This window comes from Gopherus flavomarginatus, chromosome 2, assembly GCF_025201925.1.
Source record: "Gopherus flavomarginatus isolate rGopFla2 chromosome 2, rGopFla2.mat.asm, whole genome shotgun sequence".
NCBI lineage: Eukaryota > Metazoa > Chordata > Testudines > Testudinidae > Gopherus > Gopherus flavomarginatus.
In genome coordinates this window covers 42,415,737-42,437,281 of record NC_066618.1, presented here as the reverse complement: position 1 = coordinate 42,437,281, position 21,545 = coordinate 42,415,737, and the positions used below count along the sequence as shown (strand labels likewise).

The 21,545-nt window shown below is 43.1% G+C and overlaps 1 protein-coding gene across 1 annotated transcript in view; it reads right to left on the bottom strand.

Moving 5' to 3' along the window:
- CUBN (cubilin) overlaps positions 1-21,545 on the bottom strand; it is a 225,433-nt gene that overhangs the window by 192,299 nt on the left and 11,589 nt on the right. Inside the window, exons 8-13 of the mRNA XM_050937633.1 lie at positions 21,062-21,230; positions 20,333-20,464; positions 16,997-17,092; positions 16,262-16,383; positions 7,402-7,588; positions 1,954-2,072 (exon numbers count right to left, since the gene is read on the bottom strand). Of these exons, the coding sequence (XP_050793590.1) occupies positions 1,954-2,072; positions 7,402-7,588; positions 16,262-16,383; positions 16,997-17,092; positions 20,333-20,464; positions 21,062-21,230 (825 nt within the window). The remainder of the gene's footprint in view (positions 1-1,953; positions 2,073-7,401; positions 7,589-16,261; positions 16,384-16,996; positions 17,093-20,332; positions 20,465-21,061; positions 21,231-21,545) is intronic.

Below are 21,545 nucleotides of genomic sequence, written 5' to 3'. Positions count from 1 at the left end.
TTGATCCCAAAATAGCATCAGAATATATGCGTAGGCATAAAGTATATGTATGTGACACAGAGGCCCATTGATGCCAATGGGCAAAGAGTTCACTGTTCTGTAACAGTAACTCCTAACAGGCCTAACAAACTCAGTACACCTTGCCCACTGCTTTCATAGTATTTATCCAAAGAGGGTCAAGTGAGGTATCTAGAAAAAGCTTATGTTATCAATATTAACATAATCATTGTGAAATGTATGTACAGATGAGTTAAGGAGTTGTGTAAATATACTGGAAAATACAGTTTAAAGTCTGAATCAAAGCAGGGTTGACAAGCAGGTTTTGATCAGATAAAGGATTCACCTATCTGCTTTGGTTCACATGTAAAATAAGCAGTGGGAGCAGTAGCAGCCTGTTTGCATAGGATGTGAACATGAGGGTGTGATGGCAATAGGGAATAAACCACGGGATCACCCTGACACTGGGGACAAAACAATGTCTTTGGGCAATATAATAAGTATGTAAAAAGACACCCTTTCGTCCTTCACTTAGAAAGCAAAAAGGGCAGCACTTTTTGCATTCATGAAAGGGAGAGCTCAGCCACATTGATGGTTTAGGTGAGACAAACTACTTTTAGCCTGTTAGAGTTAAGTCTGGACTCTAGGAAGCGTTATACCTTTTGTTTTCTATGTACCCACTTCTATTTCCACCTTTATGATTATTCTCTGTATCTTAGATCTTAGCCTTTGATAATAAACTTATGGTGGTTTTCGCTATATCTGTATCCCAGTGCTGTGATATTATATTGGAGCTAATTCTCAGTTGAAACAAACAAGCTGGTGTGTGCATGGTTCCTTTGGGGACAGTTTACTTGGTAATTTCTGAGAGTGTCCAGTGGTTAAGGGCTAGACACTCTAGGGAAACACTTCAAGGAGGCTCAGAGACTGGTCTGCACCTGTTGTTAATCTGCAAGGCAAAGTAAGGGCTGGCAGAGCCCCAAAATATTCTCTGGCTACCAGACTGGTGGTGTCAGGGAGCTGACATCCAGTTAAGCACAAGCAAATCTTCCTGTTGTTGGAGGGAGTGGGATAACAAAGTCACTCACAATCAGGGCACCCTGAGAAAGTGTCACAATTTGTAGATCAGTTTTTTTTATGCTCAACCATTGAAGATGTGAATTCAGGATTCTACATTTCACAGACTCATAGAGATTAGACATGGATGCTGCTGTGAGGTCATCTAGACTACCAACCTACCATCTAACTCATCACAGAGCAGGATTGATCCCTATTGGATATTCATTAATATTTCTAATGTAGCTGTAAATGAATTACATCCCCAAACCTAAAGCAGTGTCAGAAATATGGTTTCTGTACTATTTAGGTGTTAGTATGTGTTGTTTGGTGTTGCCAACTCTTGCAAGTCTATCATGTGTCTTGCAATATTTTCTGTTTGTTCTTAAAGCCTCAGCTTCTGAAGGCGAGTGATTAGATGAGAATCTCAGCTGTTGTTTTTTTTTAGGTAATTTTCTAAACCTTGCAGTCATGAAGAAAAGCATAAAAATGTGATTCAAGTGCATGATCAAGGTTCAGAAGTCTGAAGTCTGATAAAAAGAAACTAAAATTAATTCTTTTAGAAAGATCTCATGATTTTTGGTGGCCAGGCTTATGATTTTTTACTGTTTAGGGTTAGAAATGCTGTGTAATTGATAGCTGGAAGAGAAAGAAAGAAAGAAACTTGAAAATGGGACTTGATGCATAAAATGTATTTCAGCTCACCTTTGAATATTTGTAGCATTTATTACCTGTTTGACAGTTTGAATTAACAGTCCTTCCCTCAGACTGAAATTCATCCCCTGAAGTCATTTTTCCTGACTCCAGTAACACTTCCTGGTCATAGTTATGGTTGTGCTGATCAACTGACAGTTACTCATTCCAGTAGAGTGATTTATTTTTAGGTGCACTGTAGTTTACCTTGTTGTTGTTAGTTCGGATAACCCAAGCACAGCTGACCCGGTGATCATACTGCTCACTGCCTGGATTGTTAGGATAGCTGAATGACCCATTGGAGCCTGAAAGAAACCCTCCACAAACTGCAGGAAAACAAAACAAAACAAAATAGATTAATCACAGCTATTCCTGCATTGAACTAAACAGAGTGAAATCCTTTACCATAACTTTAGATTTGGTAAACACTTAGGGAAAAAAAGGGTGAGAAACATTTGTATAAGAGGAATGGCTGGGATTTACTGGGAGCAGGGTGACCTAAGGTGAGCAATAAGCAAAAGAAGCCTAAGAATTACTGATAGTTGGGTCCATCAATATGACTTTTTGATAGAAAATGCTGTTTCTGAAAAAACAAAATTTTTCCACAGGAAAATTCAGATTTTGAAAATGTTTTTGATTTTCTGTGAGGAAAAATGAAATATTTTGTTTCTGCTGGTTCAGCTTGAAATAAAACATTTTCTTTCAGCTTTATTCAACATTATACTGCGTATGCCTCTGCCGACATGATGCCCCTTAGGAGTTGTAATACAGGTGCTTTATGTCTTCATTCTCTTCTGTGGGCCTTACTCCCTAGCCAGATTACATTTCCCATGATGCACAGTAGTCACTTCTCTAACTAAGCTGTGTGGTGCATCATGGGAGACGTAGTCTGGCAAAAGAACCTGTCCCACTAGGGAGAATGGAGTCAGGTGGAATCTGAACTACAACTCCCAGGAAGCCCCATGGAACCTAGGCAGATGGAGTTTAATGTCCAACTGAATCCAAATGAAATATTCCAATTCAGTTCAACAAACTGAAAAGAAACATTTTTATTCGGGGAATGTCAAAATGTTTTGTTTTGATTGGAAATGTTCAGATAAAATATTTAATCATTTTCTAACCAAAATATTTCAAAACTTTTCATTCTACAAAAGAAGCTGATATTTTGACATTTTGTCCAGATTCAGGACTAAAACAAATGTTGAAAGATCAGAATTTCCTGTGGGACAGATATTCCAATTTTTAACTGCCTCTTCTTTGAATAATTCAGGAACAAAAATCTAATTTTCATACAAATGTGCTTAGTAATGAAAAGAATCAAGAGAAGAAAAAAATAGGAGAAAATAGGATATAGCCAGAAATACCCCCAGATATAAACAGTTCTCACAATGGCTATTTAAAAGAGTTACATTCCATATGCCTTCCAAAGTTATAATTACATGCACAAAAGAAAAGAAAACAAAACAAAAGAAACAAAGCCAAAAATAAATAAAAACTACATTTAAAAAACTGTAAGGTTGCAAAGTGAAGCACTCAAAAGTTAGGAAACAGCAGAATTAAGGTTGCTGGTACTCATGCATTATGATACAGCCCTTAATTACATGATAACATACTATTTTTTCCACAGGAGCCCTGACTTATTCAGTGCATCGAATGAACAGTGCTCAGTTAATTAGCAGTCAATATTTTCTTTTCTTCTCATTGTTGGGCACCATGCCTTATTGACTTCACACTATTCAAAAAAACTGTTATGAAGGCGGAATTACTAATGTACTCATGGTGTTCATCAGTATAGTAGCTAAATGCATTGCAAACATTAATTAAATTATTTTCACAACAGCCTGTGAGATGAGTGAGTATTATCATCATGTTACAGATGGCAAAGTGAGGCACAGAGAGATTAAAGTCAAAAGTATCCACCAGTTTTAGGTGCCCAATTTGAGACACCTAAAACCTGAGTTTTCGGAGAACTTAGCAGAATGTAGCAATGAATATGTTCAACACATGATTAGTGACCTCCATCATGTGAAAAGTGTAGTTTAAAGGTCTTGCCTAGCATCAAATAGGAACGCTGCAGCACTGGCAGCTATAGAATACAGTTCCCCAGGCCAGAAGTCAACTGCCTTCACCATGAGATCATCCTTCCTCTTCCTGCAAATCCCTGTGCATTTACTGTACACCTTTCAACTTCTGAAACAAATGAGGCAATGATCCTACAGACAACAGCCTCTTTCATTACATAGCCCTGATCATCCCCAGAACAGGCCTATCCCTTGCACTGAATAAAGCAGGGGTCCTGTGGAAAAAATAGTGAGTGATCATATAATTAAATACGGTATCTAGATTCACATACACAAAGGGGCAAATTAAAATTTCATAGACCTGACATTTGCTAACATTTCAGTGCTTGATTTTGGAACCTTAATAATGTTTTTTTACACAGTCTTTTATGTGTAATTTCAGGTTTTAAAAACAAACTGGTCATGCAGAAATTGCATTATGTGTTACCATATTGATACCCCCATGGTTCATCAACAAGCTTTTGGAATCTTTAGATCCACCACACAGACCTCTGCCACTTAAGCTAATACAGAAACTAATAGTAACAGTATGATGTTAATCCTTTATTTGGACCAACACTAGAGGGAGATGAGATAACTTGCCAGCAGGTTTCACAGATATTTGCCCAGCTATTTCCAGTCCTTGTCCCCAATCTTCTTGCCCAGCCAGTCTCAGTTTCTTCTGCAACTTCTCTCTCTCTCTCTGCTCTCTCTGGCCTCAAGCTACCCTTTCCCCTCATGTTTCTCACCTCCACTGCTTCCCATTAACCCAATTCCTCCTTCTTGGCCAAGTTAAGTGTCCTCGCCTCCACTGGCTTCTGGTCCCAGGCTCTATACCTAGCCAATCCCAATTTTGCCCCTGCACTCTGGCTTCTTGTCAGATCGATCTCCTGTCCTCACCTCCCACTAGTTCAAGGGTTCTTAAACTGGGAGTCAGGACCCCTCAGGGGGTTGCAAGGTTATTACATGGGGGGAAGCATGAGCTGCCAGCCTCCACCCAAACCCACTTCACCTCCACCATGTATAATGGTGTTAAATATACAAAAAAGTGTTTTTAATTTATAAGAGTGGGGTCACACTTAGAGGTTTGCTGTGTGTAAGGGGTCACCAGCACAAAAGTTTGAGAACCACTGCACTAGTTCTTAGTCCCACTCTTCTTGCCCTGCCAGCCCATCTCTCCCCCAGCTCCTCATCCAATATCAGTTTCCTCCCATTCACTGGCTACCTCTCACATCCTTCCCTCATTCCCAGACCTTGCTCCAACCACTTCCAGGCTCTGCCCCTCACCCAGGTTTTTTGTTCAAATATACTCCTCCATTTTTCTCCCCTGAAAAGCTCCAGGTCCAGTTCATGTCCTCTCTACATTTGAATCAGACAGCTTCCTCCTCCATGCTGCCTGAATGCCACCACGGGGGTCACTGAGAGCAGGGGACTCTCCAGCTCTCTTCTCTCAATATCAGTGGCTGGCCCTACCATAGCCGGCAGCAGCCGGGACCAACCATTATAGAGAAAGTACCGCTTCAAGCTTTGGACAGGAGCATGATCAGCTACTCTTAGGGGATGGTGCACATGCAGTCTCTTAGTATTAGGAGTCATGAGAAGCTTCAGCATGCTCAGCAAGGCTGGAATCTTCAGAGATATTAGCTGTTAAGATCTACCAAGTCTCTACTAAGCATGTGTGAATTGCAATTTTTTAGAAACTTATAAACTTGGCCAAATGTAGGTAGATTTTCATAGCAAGGCACATCTCTGACACAAAGTCCATCTCTCTGACAAATGTCAAGTCCCTGCTCCAAAGCATGGGTGTGCTAGAGCTTTTTCAAAGAAAAACAATGTATTTTTTCCCTAGCCTTTTTCTTAGAAACAGCGCAACCATTTTGGCAAAAAATTCAGCTAAGGGTTTATTTTATTTATTTAAATAAAATTAATACTTGAGGCAGACACCCAGCATGGAAAATTTCATTCTGAACAGTTAAAGTCTGACAAAGTTCTAAGCAACTAAAACCAGGGTCTTATTATGGGAAGTGTCAGCCAACTGTAATGTTATGTGATGCTACCAGTCCACACAACTGTCTACAATACATATGAAGTTGTAGAGCCACACTGTGACAGACTGATGCTCTGTGTGTGTGTGTGTGTCTGTGTGTGTTAGTGGAACGACACCTTGATATTACTTTATGAAAATTAATTTATTTGTAAAACATGCCACTGAAAAACAATGTCAAAGATAGGGCAATGTAATTTCTCTACAAATGTAAAGTCCCCTGGCTCTGTGGGTTATATTTCCTTTAAATAATTTTTTCAGGACTTCCTTCATGTTTTTATTGTTAACCAAAAACTTCAGGGCCTCATTTAGCTCTCCCAGTCCCTCTCTAATCTCCATGAACTGCAATGATGCTGTGTTTTTGGCTGAGGACACATTTGGTCAGCTGCTGTTTCAAAATGAACTGTTCAAAGTTTTCAACACTTCCTCTCCACCCCAGTTTCTAAGCCACTGGGATCCACAAGGTCTGACTATCTTTCTCCATTCCTTGATTGTAGATTCAGGCTGGTTCAGTGTCAGAAAGCCATAAAGTTAAGTCCTGGCGTAGGCTCCTATTCTATATTGGTTCTGCAATGTAGTATTCACACTGAGGGTGACAATAATTAATAATTGGATATATATCTATACTGGAAGGGACCTTAAAAGGTCATTGAGTCCAGCCCTCTGCCTTCACTAGCAGGACCAAATACTGATTTTTGCCCCAGATCCCTAAGTGGTTCCCTCAAAGATTGAACTCACAACCCTCGGTTTAAGCAGGCCAATGCTCAAATCACTGAGCTATCCCTCCCCCCTGAGGTGCACTGTGACATAGAGATACTGTATTTCAGATAAAACATTTACACTGAAGTCTATTTCTTGTCACTGGCTGCTGTACTGGGTAAAAATTAAAGATTCTGTGACACTGCTTGAAAAGAAATTGTGATCATCCTGGTTTCATGGACAACATTCTTTTTGTCACATAAATTCTAATGTCCCAGACTGCGTAGTGACTACTGCAGAAGGCCTAATGTTGCCACATTTGCTTGAAGCAGATAGTCATTGCATTAACAGAATCTAACTCTTTTTTGTAAAGCCCTTTGAGGCAAACTGCATATGAAATACATTGTACTGTATACATCAAAAGCAAATTTTATTCTGTTAAATTGTGATTCTATTATCCCTACCGCTAATCCTCCTTCCCATCTGGATTAGTACACACATGCTCAGGATTCCAGAGATCTCTATTTAACTACAGAAATCTAACTTTAGGATTTAAAGGGACTAGTCAAGGCTACTAGGCTTAAAATTCAACCTGTCTGTTATGCTACGTTGGTAAACACGTGGAGTTAGAAGCTTTAAGCATTATGGGCTTAATACAAGAGTTCACCAAAGGAGTGGGAAAGACTCACATGGACTTTGGATCAGGATCTATTTTCCACTGCCTCTCATATTTTAAACCCAAGGGGTAAGACTTTTCCCTTATAAATCTCACCTCTAATCCAAATGCATTTTATGGAAATCAGATTGATAGAGTGGTGCTTCAGTTCTCAGTCACTATGCTTTTCATGTTACCTTGCTGGGGAGTCTGACACTGAGGTCCAGTCCAGGTATTTGTACATTCACAGGAGTAGCCATTAATTCCATCAGTACAGCTTCCACCATTTTGACAAGGGTTGCTAGAACACTCATTGATGTTTTCTGTACAATTGTTGCCTGTCCAGCCCGGATCACACACACAGACGTATCCAGAGAGCGTAGCCTACAGGAAAGAACCAAATGAAAAGATGCGGCAAATGTGAGTCAGCTGAAGTCATTAATATAGTTAATAAAATCATTGATATTTATTATCGTTTTTAGTTGGCAGTGCTGGTGCAGAGAAACAAAGGAAGCACTCAGCAGTCAACTGTCTTGACATTAACTGTTGGATACTAAAAAAAAGGCCAAGGCCTAATCGGATTAGCTCCTTGTTTTGTCTATTATTGATTTGCAGAGGCCTTTCAAATAACCTGAAAAAGTCAAATCTGTCTTTCTTTAGCCATCCAGAAAACTGTTTGCTTGGCACTAAAATTATTACCCTAGAAACGAATAAATAAAATTACCTCAGACCTGTAAGACAAGCCAGGATAACAGCTGTTTATAAATCATTTGTCTCAGGCCTGGTCTCTGAAGTCTGAATATTCTAAAGGGGCCATGAGTGGGATTTAACTACTCCAGACAGAGTTAATGAAGAATGGAACTAAATCAAAGGACCACAGGATCAGGCCAGTGGTCCATCTTGTAAGACCCAGAGGGTCTCAAACCTAGAAGCTATTACCAGTTCATGCTCCACTACCAATGACCCACTGTGGACACAGACCATGGGAAGTCCCGCCACAAGGGGTTTGACAGATAGCAGCCACATGGCTCCTGAATGGCTCCTCACCTTATATAAACCCAAGAGATGTTCTGGGAAGAGTCCAGGCAATGGTATGGATCTCCTGTAGCTGCCATGACCATTCCTGATCCCTGTTCTTGAACTTCTGGCTTTGACCTCGGCTTGATTTGGACTTCACCTCCTGACCTGGACCATGATTCTTGGTATTGACCCCAGCCTGGAACTCAATCACAAATTCCTCTGCTACTCTCAGTCTCAGGTTTGACCCTGCTCTGACCTTTGGTCCCAACTGCCCTGGCCAGAATCCTGACAGTTTGCCTGCACCCCTCTAGCTTTGGTGAAGGTCTACCCTGGAGGACTGTGGAGACAGTGGGGCCGTCCCTGTCTAGCACACCCTACAGGGTAGTGGAGATGCTTGAACGGGTTGACCCTCCCAGGAGGAACTCCCCAAGCTTCAAGCCCAATTATCCCAGCTTGCAACACAGATCCAAGCTCTAAACAGGCAACCCCCCTGCTCCATGTGATAATGTGATACTGAGGGCCCAACTGGCATAGAACAGTGCACATAACCAATTGCTATGAGAACAGACAGCTTGGCTACAGGATGAAAATGCTGCAGTACAGTCATGCATTCCAGCTGCATACCAGACCCAGTGCCCCACCCAGAACTTTTAATGGGGACCTCCATAATTCAGGTGGTTTATTAACTAACGTTGCCTGCTGTTTCTGCTCCAACCCTGTCCTGCTCCATGAACCTTGCAAAAGTATGACTCATTATAAGCCACCTGTTGGGAAATGCATTGGACTGGGCCTCACTCCCACCTGAATGAGCAAGACCAATGCTATCTGATTGGGATGCCTTTCTCCAGGTGTTTTCTACTATATTTGATGATCCCCACCATGCCCACTCAGTGGAGGTGGCCCTGTGCAAACTCCAACAGGGGTAGGGACCAGACTTCTCATACGCTGCCCACTTTCAGCGATTAGTCTCTGACACTGAGTGGAACAAAGCAGCCCAGCTCTACCAGTTCTTATGGGGACTATAACAGGAGATTAAGGATGATCTAACTTGTGTGGAGGCCCCAACCAACCTAGATACATTGATCAATCTCATCATAGACATCAACAATAAGCGCCACAAACAACATAAGGAAAGGAAGGAATCCTGGTCACCACTTGACTGTTACCTCCTAGTACCCGTCTCCAATCCAGACCCCAAATTCATGCAGCTGGATAACGCCCGCTGCCATGTGACAGCTGAGGAAAAAGAGCACTGCTGCTGTCACGGGTTGTGTTTCTAAAATGGAGACTTTAGCCACATTCTCACCAATTACTCATCCCTAGCTTTAGCATGATCGATTTGGGAAACAACCACATGCAGGCCCAGGAGAAGGAATTGGCCCAGGTGAGCCCCAAGATAATGCCCCCCTCCTCCTCATCGAGGCATGCCCCAGGCACAGCAAGTGCTCCCTGGACCTTAAAATCTGGGTCTGCCTCTGTGTTCCAGGAAAGCCTTACCAAATTCTCCCACAGTGGGCACTGGTGGCTTCTGGGGCAGCGGAAAACTTCCCATATGCCAGTACTGCCCAAGCCTTGGGTATTCAGGCACAACCAAAGACTGTCCCCAACCTACTAGAAACTTTAGATGGCTCACTCCTCGTGTCAGTGCCAATGACACAGGAGATGGTGCCTCCGGAAGTTGCCATTTGTGACCATCTGGAAATGCTTCCATTTGGAACAATCTGCTCATCACATTTCCCCATAATCCTCTGCATTTCATGGCTAGTGTGGTAGCTCATGATTTCCACATCCTTTGGCATGAGCACCAGGGTAGCTTCTGCTCCAAGTTCTGCCAGGAAGCCTGCCTATGACACAGCCTGCTGACCCCCAGAACCAGGGCATCTCTCCATCCCGAGCCTTGGTCATGAGTGGGAGGGACCACTATGAGAGTTGACTTAGGAACTGCACCCCAAGTATAGCAACTACCGTGACATCTTCAAGAAGAATGCTGACATCCTAACACCACCCTGAGAGTATGGCTGCCTGATTGACTTGCAGCCAGGGGTCAAGGTTCAGTGTGGCCATGTCTCTGTGATGCCAGAACTTGAGCTGGCTTCTCTGCATTCTTCTCTCCAGGAGACTCTGGCCAACAGTTTCAAACAGCCATTTACCTCTCCCATCTAGGCCCCCATTCTTTAATTAAAAACAAAGATGGAAACCGGAGCCTGTGCATGGATTATTGGGCCCCCAGTCAGGTTACCATCAGGAATTGATACCCTCTTTCACTTATCCCAGAACTACCGGACCACGTATGACTGGCCCAAGTATTCACAAAACTTGACCTGTGGGAGGCCTACAACCTGTTTCGAATCTGAGCCAGGGATGAGTGGAATATAGCTTTTCAGATCCATCATGACCACTACAAATACCTGGTAATGCTGTTTGGTCTCACAAAAGCCCCTGAAATATTCCAGCACTTCGTCAATGGGGTCTTCCATGACATCTTAGACCAGTACATCATAGTCTATCTAGATGATCTCATCATCTTTTCTGAAACTCCCAAGCAAAACACCCAGCATGTCTAGTCTGTCCTGGAATGGCTATGTCCGGGGCCGGCTCCAGGCCACAGCGCGCCAAGCACGTGCTTGGGGCAGCATGCCGCGAGGGGTGCTCTGCCTTTTGCTGGGAGGGCAGCAGGTGGCTCCGGTGGACCTCCCGCAGACGTGCCGGTGGAGGGTCCGCTGGTCCCGCAGCTCCGGTGAAGCATCCGCAGGCACACCTGGGGGAGGTCCACCGGAGCCGCGGAACCGGCAAGCGGCAGAGCGCCCCCCATGGCGTGCTGCTGTGCTTGGGGCGGCAAAATTGCTAGAGCCGGCCCTGGCTATGGCAATGGGGCCTGTGTGTGAAGCTGGAAAAGTGCAGCTATGACCACCACTCCATAGAGCTCCTGGACTACATTGCATCCCCCAACAGCCCCCAGATGGACTTCAAGAAGATGGAGGCAATATGGACTTGGGCACCTCCCCCAAAACATCAAGGAGCTACAACCCTCCCTGGGATTCACTAACTTTTGTAGGCACTTCATTTCCAGGTTTTCAGGCCAAATTGCCCCACTGACAGTGCTTCTCCAGAAAAACACCAACTTCACCTGGTCTCCAGAGGCCCAACGAGTTTTCGACTGGCTAAAGATGGTCTTTACTAGTGTCCCAGTGCTGGCCCATCCCAACATGCCATGACCATTTGTCATCAAGACCAATGTCTTCAGTGTGATAATTGGGGGCCATACTTTCTCAAAGACGTGGTCCCCAGTAGCACCTCCACCCTTGCATCTGCTATTCACAGAAGCTCACTTCAGCTGAGAAGAGTTATTAAATTCTAGATAAGGAGATTCTAGATTCCAAAGTGGCCTTCTAACAGTGGAACCACTATCTGGAGGGTGCTCAGTACTCAGTACAGGTATACTTGGATCACAGAAACTTATTAGCTCTGCTAAGCCAAAGCATGAAACAGAGGCAGCTTCACTGGTCCCTGGTCTTCACACACTTCAATTTCACCATCATGTACTACTCAGGGGCCCAGAACAAGACTGCTAATGCCTTGTCCTGAAAGAAGAAGATCTCACCAGCCAAGAGCCTTCTATGCTGAGTCGTAAGCCCCAGAACTTCCTGAATACATTGATTCCCCAAGACCTTCCATTTGGTCAGCTGCTCCTTCTGATGGCCCTGAATGTGCATGACAATCCACTCATATGTCAGTTCCTGTGAGACATGTACCTGCACCAAGATGCTCCACTCAAAACCCCTTGGCATCCTGATGCCTTCCAAGACCCCATTCAGATCCCGGGTGGCCATCACCCCGGACTTCTTGGTGAAGCTACCTGTGTCTAACAGTCACACTGCAGTCAACCACTGACAAAAATGGCTCACTTTGTCCCCATTGCACATATGCTGGCTGCAGAAGAAATAACCCAGCTCCTGGTGGCTCACGTCATCCATCTCCAAGGATTCCTGGAGTGAGTCCCAACTGATTGTGGTCTCCAGTTTCTGTCATGGATTTGGCATGAAACCTTGGTTGCTCAGAGTCTGCACTTAAACATCCACTGCCTGTCACCCACAAACTGATGATCAGTCTGAAAGAACAGCTCAAGTGTTAGAACAATATTTGTGATGCTTCACTAATTTCCATCAGGACAACTGGTTGAGCCTCCTACCCAAAGCAGAGTTTGCTTGCAACAACGCTGATCTTGTCTTCACTGGGCAGAGTCCATTCTATGCAATCTGTGACTTCCACCCCCTTCTCCTTGCAACTCCACCAATCCCAGAGCTGCCAACTAAGTATTCCAGATCCGTGATGTCCAAGAAAAACTCAAAGCACATCTGGACAAGGCCAAGGAAGATTATGAGCAGTATGTTGACCACCAGTGCCGGGAACACCCAAAATTCATGGTTGTTGGGTAAAAAGTGTGACTCTTCGCCCAAAACCTCCACTCTGACTGGCCATGTTGTAAAATGTATTACCAATACCTTGGGCCATATTTCATCAGCCAGGTAATCAACCCAGTGACCATAGGGCTTTAGTTACCCAGATCCCTCAACACACACCCAGTGTTCCCTGTATCCTTGCTAAAAATATCAGCAACCCCTTCACTTACCAGGCTCAACCATAACCCCTTCTAGTGCAAATCCAGAGACATGACAAATACAAAGTCCATGAGATACTGGACTTCAAAAATCAAATATGGTTCCCTCTGGGAGAGCTGGTTCAGGAGAGTGATCCTGGGAGCTAGAATCTCAAATCCATGACCTTGTGACAGCCTTCCATGAGGCCCGTCCAGACAAACTCAGGCCAGTGGAGGTGCCCCTTGGGAGGGGTAATGTAAGGTCCTTGGGGTCTCAAATACATCCCTGAAAAGCTGCAGGTGGAAAACATCTCCATGCTGCTATCCAACAGAAGCTATAACCTGCTCGTGCTCCATTATCCATGACCTGTTGTGGACCCAGACCACAGGAAGTCCTGCCTCAAGAGGTTTGACAGGCAGCAGCCCCATGCCTCCTGATTGACTCCCTGCCTATATAAACCCAAGGGGTGTTCTGGGAAGTGTCCGGGCAACAGTGTGGCTCTCCTGTAATTACCATGACCATTCCTGATCCCTGGTCTTGAACTCCTGGCTTCAACCTCAGCTTGACCTGCAACCTCCTGACCTGGACCCTGACCTTTGGTATTGACCCCAGCTTGGAACTTGACTAAGAACTCCTCTGCTATTCTCAGCCTGAGGTTTGACCCTGCTTTGACCCTTATTCCTGACTGCCTTTGCCAGGATCCTGACACATCCAAGTCGGTGCACTAAATCTGATAGTAGACTGTATCAACTGCTTCAGAGAAAGGTGTAAGAAACCTGTAATGGAAAATTATGGATAACCTACCTGACCATAGGGGAAATTCCAGTCAATGGTTATGCCATGGAACATGGGAGTATATATAGTTACAAACTCTTAATCCTATCCAAAGCAACTGCATTTTCTCAGAGCGCAAAATTCACTTCATACACAAAGTCCAAGTATTTGGGGTTTATGGGGGTAGAATGCAGAGTGCTGGGGAAACTCACCTCCCTGGTGAGGCCTGTGGTGTCTCATTATAATAGCACCCACAGATTCTGTACCAGTTGCATGGAGTACAGGGGTCAGTAGTTTGGGATAAATATAGATCTGCTGCCCCAACTCTGGTCTGCTCCCATTGTGGTCTTCTGCACTAATAAATGTGTGCACAGGCTCCATTATGCAACCACCCCATTAGTGGGATGCCTATCCAGTCCCTTTGTGGGGTTTAAGTATCATAGAGGGTCTTGAGGTGGACTGCCACTCCTTGTGTTAACTTCACCCTTTACCTGTATAAATGTCAATTTTTTTACACCTTCTAGGCTCTTACTTCAATGCCATTTATCAACAATGAATTCTGAAAATTAATGATGCACTGTGCAGGATACTATTTCATTTGACTTGTTTTAAATTTGCTGGATTTCAGTTTCAGGGGATGTCCCCTATTCTTTTACTATGAAGAAGGGTAATAAAGGGTAACGGAAGCATTTACTTTCTCTGTACCATTCTTTATTTTATTTTGTGTTTCTCTCTTTTGCCCCTTCTTTTCATCTCCTTTCTAAACAGTCCTAATCTTTCCTATTTCTCCTCCCATGAGAGTCTTTCCATACCTCACATTGTTTCTGTTGCCCATCATTTGAGCCTCTCATACTACTTCTATGACTTTCTTGAATAATACAGTATTCCAGGTGGGGGCAATCTCACCATCAGTTTATATAATGGCTCTATAATATTTTCACTATTATTTTCTATCCCTTTCTCTCCACAGTGTAACTTTCATATTTTTTTTTTTGGTCCAGCAGCACACATTGAGCAGAGGCTTTTATTGAGGTGTTCACAGTGATGTTAAAGTCTTTTCACTGAATATTTATTTTTAATTGAGGGCTTAGTAATGTTCATTGGTAGTTGCAATTACTCCTTCTGGAATGTATTACCTCATGCTTATTAACAATGAATTTCATCTTCCTTTATGCCACCCAGTGATAGCTCTGTTGGGTTCCTCTGAAGTTCATCTATCTATCAATCTTAGGTATTTACATGTCTCCCATTAATATATTATCTGAGCACCTCACTGTTTTTAATCTATTTATCTCCACAACACCTGTGGGAGGTAAGGAAGTACTATCAGACTATTTTACAGATCAGGAACTAAGGCACAGAGAGGCTAAGTGAGTCACAAAGAAAGTCTGTGACAGAGCAGGGGTTTGAACCTGGATTGCTAATTCCTTCTATAGTCTTGACTAACCTACACTTTATTAGCTGCAAACATTTCCACCTCATTCTTCACTTCTTTACTAGATCATTAATAAACATATTAAACAAGGGTCTTAATACAGATTCATGGGGATATTTCCATGTTGAAAATTGACCATTTGTTTGTAGTCTTTGTTTTCTGTCTGTTAGCCAGTTTCTGGCCCATCAGTGAATTCTGGATGAAACAACTCCAAATGTTTTCTATTGATGGTATCTGCTGTGTACTATGTTTTACTCTCCATTCAACTATGTTTTAAATAGGCCTACTATCTCTTATTCTGATCCTTTTAGCTAAAGCGAAGGTTAAGGCATGAATACACTGTATCTACAAGGAGAACAAATATTTAATAATGGGCTCTTCAGTCTAGCAAAGAAATGGATAACACAATCCACTGGCTGGAAGTTGAATCTAGATAAATTCAGACTGGAAATGAAACATACAATTTTAACGGTGAGAGTAATTAACCCTGGTAATACCGATATCTTTACTCTTCCTCGATGAGGAGAGTAGCGCTGAAATCGGTATTGTCATTTCGGATTAGGGTTAGTGTGGCCGCAATTCGACGGTATTGGCTTCCGGGCGCTATCCCACAGTGCACCATTGTGATCACTCTGGACAGCAATCTGAACTCGGATGCACTGGCAAGGTAGACAGGAAAAATAAACTTGGGAACAGTTTACCAAGGGTCATGGTGAGGTCTCCATCACTGTCAATTTTGAAATCAAGACTGGATGTTTTCCTAAAAGATCTGCTCTAGGAATTATTTTGGGGAAGTTCTATGGCCCATGTCATACAGGAGGTCAGAGCAGATGATCACAGTGGTCCCTTCTGGCCTATGAATCCATTCACAAGCAGCAAAAATTGATATAGGATTCATATCGCCTCAGCCATGGTGGCTTTGTGCATTTAAGGAAAAATGCCATGTAAAATGAACACTGTGATTTCATTTTATCATTATTGTCATGTCTGGGTATATCAAACTAGGGTCAAATCCTGCGTTGACTTCCACCTCTTCCTGCGCAAACCTACTATACTCTAGGACGGTAGGTAAGGTATGGTGAACACTTCAGAAACACATGTAGAAATCACCACCAATGGGGTTGTACAGAGGTAAACCCATGCTGATTTTTATCCTCACTGGTATACTGTGTCTTAATAGTCACATCTAAACAAAATTGTCTCTTTAACTGTGGGAAGCCATGTACTTACTAAGCACTGTCCATTTCTACAAGGGTTTTGATGCTGACAAGTATCACTGACTGGGGCACACCCATTTGGCCCATAACCACTTCCAGTGTACTCAGCTGGGCAGACACAGGTAGGTGTAGGACCTGTGGAAGACGAGACAAAACATACATAGTAACTACCCTGGTCCTGATTACAGTAACAATATCAGTCTTGTCATTATCAGTACGTGAAACAGAGTCTCAATTTGAAACAGAGCTTTGTAAAATGCTTTTCTTCGCTGCTCTGTGTCCATTGCGGTCATTAAGACTACTGGTTATTGGAAAGTCCCAAGAGAGCTGTGAAGGCCCACATGTCTTTGCAGAAAGGTGCAGAATGGGATCTGTAGCTGGAATGAGGCAGAGGAGTTCCAGGAAAGGAATTGTGGGTGCTGGCCACATCCACACAATGAAACCTGCAATTGTCTGGTGGTGGAATCTGGATCCATTCTGATGGTACTGTGGCACAGCTAGTAGGCTTTGCCTACATTCTCTGCAAATGCCAGGTCACTGCCTTTTGCACCATTGTGCATCCTAGGTCTCCCAGTGCTAGATACAGGCCAGTTCACTAAGGTGTACATATCTGTTAGCTTGTGGCCTGAAGCCTAAAGTGAAAGTTCTAAGGTCAGAGGACTTCATTTTAAATGTGTTGTCACAAAACTGTCCACTTTTTTGAAGACTGATATTGAACTATCTAACAGTATCTAAAACGGTGTATTACCTGGAGAGGATACACATGAGGCCAATGGATGGCAACCTCCATTATTTATTGAGCAGATATCAACTTGGGTGCATACTCTTCCATCCCCCTCGTATCCTAGTCAGAATAAGATAATTGTCATTAAACAAACAAACCGGGTTGGTGAAAATCTGTGAGAATCAAATGGGAACTGTGCTTGCTCCTAATGCCACCCAGGTGAAAGACTTGAATGGGGATCAAAGTAAGATGCTTTTCCAGCACTTAAACAGAAAAAGCACAAGTTGATATTGGACCAGAGGTTTTCAAACTTAGTTGACTACCTCAGGTTACCACACTTCAGGGCCCTGATTCTGATCTTACTGATTCTGTTGTTAATCATAAGTAAATTCAATGGAGAAAACAGGGTTACAGCCACATAAACCTAGTATGTGTATGATCAGAACCTTAAGGCCTGGGCTGTAGCAGTCATTGCATTCTGCCTTTCATTCATTTCTGCACACAGGAAACCACAGTGGTGCATGGGTTTCTATAACTTTGGTCTCTTGATTGCGAGACTGAAGTTTGGAATATACCAATGATGCACTGAGGTTTAGAACACAAACAACTGAATAGAGAGTGGGAAATTACTGCTGGTGCTGCTATGAGGTTCATTAAGATAAGAAGAAAGGGCTGCCTGAAGTATCATTCATCAAAGGCTATGAATTACTTATGATCCAGTGAATTAGATCAAACATGTACTGAAAATGCCTTCCCAGTATATAGTAACATATGTGTGGTAAACAGTGGTGCTGAACAGTCCCTGACAGGAATTTGTTTCCATTACATTTATTCCAGGCAGTTCTGTTAGTTAGTATTTCTGTTAATGATGCTGTACATCTCATAAAGAACTTTAAACCACAAAACATTGGCTTTTATCACCACTTCTACTGCTCTGTTTATTGTGGCTGGAAACATTGTGGAAACAGATTTTGGAAGCACTTTTAAAGCAATGAGTAATTAGTAAATCTTTTAAGAAGGACAATTCAGGTGGTTTTTAATTAATGTGGACAACATAACAGCTATCTTGGTTATTCAAATATTGTCTGCCAAAGGAAGCACATTAATAAGTCATTTAAAATGTCTTGTTAGTATGACAGGAATCAATTTAGAGGTGATGTAATTAGATATGTACATGAAATGCTTATCATTATGGCCTGGTCTACACTATGAGTTTATATCAAATTTAGCAGCATTAAATCGCATTAACCCTGCACCAGTCCACACAACGAAGCCCTTTATATCGATATAAAGGGATTTTAATAAAGATATCTTTACTCTTCCCCGATGAGGAGAGTAGCGCTGAAATCGGTATTGTCATTTCGGATTAGGGTTAGTGTGGCCGCAATTCAATGGTATTGGCTTCCAGGCGCTATCCCACAGTGCACCATTGTGATCACTCTGGACAGCAATCTGAACTCGGATGCACTGGCCAGGTAGACAGGAAAAGTCCTGCAAACTTTTTAATTTCATTTCCTGTTTGCCCAGTGTGGAGCGCCAGTCAGCACAGGTGACCATGCAGTCCCAGAATCAAAAAAGAGCTCCAGCATGGACCATACGGGAGATACTGAATCTGATCTCTGTATGGGGAGATGAATCTGTTCTATCAGACGAAATGCCAAAGCATTTGAAAAAATCTCCAAGCCTATGATAGACAGAGGCCACAACAGGGACTCAACACAGTGCTGTGTGAAACTTAAGGAGTTGAGACAAGTGTAACAGAAAGCCAAAAAATCAAATGGATGCTCACAGAGGGAGAGAGGGGGGACTGAGGACTCTAGCTATCCCACAGTTTCCTCACTCGCCGAAAACCATTTGCATTCTTGCCTGAGCTCCCAGTGCCTGAAGGGTCAAAAACATTGTTGCAGGTGGTTCAGGTTATATGTCGTCAGCCCCCTCCCCCCACCCCCACCGCGTGAAAGAAAAGGGAAAAAAATCCTCTCTCACCTTTTTTCAATGTGACTGTATGTCTACTGGATGGTGCTGGCAGACACGGTGCTGCAGCACTACACAGCAGCATCCCATTGCCTTCCCTTCCTGATGGCAGACAGTACAATATGACTGGTATCCATCATCATCATCCCGTGAGTGCTCCTGGCTGGCCTCGGTGAGGTCGGCCGGGGGTGCCTGGGCAAAAATTGGAATGACTCCCGGTCATTCCCTTCTTTAAGCTTTGTCTCCTGGAGATTCAGTCCTGCCTGGAATATCATAGCAGCTGGAGGCTGCCTCCCCCAGTTTTATCTCTGATTGCAGACGCAATAAAATCAGTGTTGTTTCTTATTCATGCATTCTTTATTTCTTCATCACACAAATGGGGGATAACTGCCACGGTAGCTCAGGAGGGGTGGAGGAGGAGGAAAGCAACGGGTGGGGTTGTTGCAGGGGCACCCCCTAGAATGGCATGCAGCTCATCATTTCTGCGGGATGTCTGGGGCTCTGGCCCAAAGTGGCTGTTTGCTTCTCTGGTTCTTTAGTAGACTTGCCTGATATTCTAGGCAGGACTGACTCTACCTTTAGACAAAGCTTAAAGAAAGGAATGACCTGGGGAGTTATTCCCATTTTTGTCCATGCGCCCCTGGCCGACCTCACCGAGGCCAGCCAGGAGCACGCATGACAGCAGCAGACAGTACAATATGACTGGTAACCATCTCTGCTAACTTGCGAAGGCAAGGGGATACTGCTGTGTAGCACTGCAGTACTGTGTCTGTCAGCGGCATCCAGTAGACATATGGTGACGGTGAAAAAAGCCTGAACGGGCTCCATGGTTGCCGTGCTATGACGTCTGCCAGGGCAATCCAGAGAAAAGGGCATGAAATGATTGTCTGCCGTTGCTTTCACGGAGGGAGGCTTGACTGATGACATTTACCCAGAATCACCCGCAACACTGTTTCTGCCCTATCATGCATTGTGATCTCAACCCAGAATTTCAATGGGCAGGAGAGACTGTGGGAACTATGGGATAGCTACCCACAGTGCAATGCTCCGGAAATCAATGCTAGCCTCAGTACATGGACACACACTGCCAAATTAATGTGCTCAGTGTGGCCACGTGCACTTGACTTTATACAATCTGTTTCCAGATACCAGTTTCTGTAAAATCGGAATAATCCCATAGTGTAGACATACCCTAAGTCTTCCTAAGGGAGTTTGAATGTGCTTTGGCTCCATACACTATATTAAACCACTTTAAAATCACATTGGTTAGTATAACACCTGTTTGTTTAAACCAAACTAACCATGCTACAAGATGTATTATCTTCATGTTTTAAGAGTATATCCTGCTTGTCATTATATCAACATAAAGTCAATTAATTGTTTTACCTGGCGGACAAAGACCACAGTGGAAGGATCCCATAGTGTTGATGCACTGAACCATTGGTGCTATTGAACAGCCTCCATTGTGCCTCTCACATTCATTAATATCTTGGCAACTGTAGCCATTTCCTTGCCAGCCTATGAAGAGATACAGTAGAAAGGCAAAACCTGGCAAATCCTTACAAAGACCTTTTACTTTTCTTCCTTTTACCAAAACTTTCCTGCCTGTCTCAACCACAGGAAAATATTCCTTTTGCATGCCATTTAGGAAATCTTCCTTTAATGTATTAGAACTAAACTGAAATGTATTGTAGAATTTAAAATAATGTAGTCTGCTAAATGTGAGTGGGAACCTTTTATTTGATTATGTTCTGTGCATTTTCAGTAATGGATCACACTTTTATATAAGGATTAGGCCAATCAGACCTTAGCATAAAATTTTTTGCTACAAAGGCTTGTTCTAATCCTGATCTTGATTATTTAGAATCCCTGTAATCATGTTCTTTACAAAATGCCTAAATAACTCAAATAAGTGCACCCCAAAAAGAGAATTCATTGATATTCAGGCTAGAAGGGACCATTAGATTAGCTAATTGGATCTCCCATATAAAACAGTCCAAAGAATTTCATCCAGTTACTCCTGTAGTGACCCCAATTCTGTGCTTGTGAAGTATTGGCAGTCAGCATACGTCATTGCCCCTCGTTGCTGAATGAGAATACAGAGCTATGAAGTACCTGTGGGACAAGAACCGCAGTAGTAAGAGCCTGGAGTGTTGTAGCACTGTACCGGAGGATTCTGAGAACACGGCGGACTAGAGAGGCTGCACTCATCTATGTCAGCACTGCAGGCGGGGCTACTAGGCGGGGACATCCAACCAGCATCACAGATACAGCTGTACTTTGGCTGCCACATTAAACAGCATGTTATGAATTAGGGCAATTGTGAAAACTACTGAGAAGCAGATACAAGGAACAACTTAAAAAAAAATCTTTTAAACTACAAGCAATTACAAGAGAGGTTTCAAATCATCACATGATTTGCTTTTGTGTGGTCTTGGGTAGATTTCCCAATCTTTCTTCCTCTGAAATTGAACATTTTGCACATGCCAATAACAGGCTGCATCATTATTTCACTAAGTAAAAGGAACCTGCATTTTAATGAAACTACACCAGAGAGAATGAACAGCAATCATGAACTGTACCTCAACATAATTAAAAG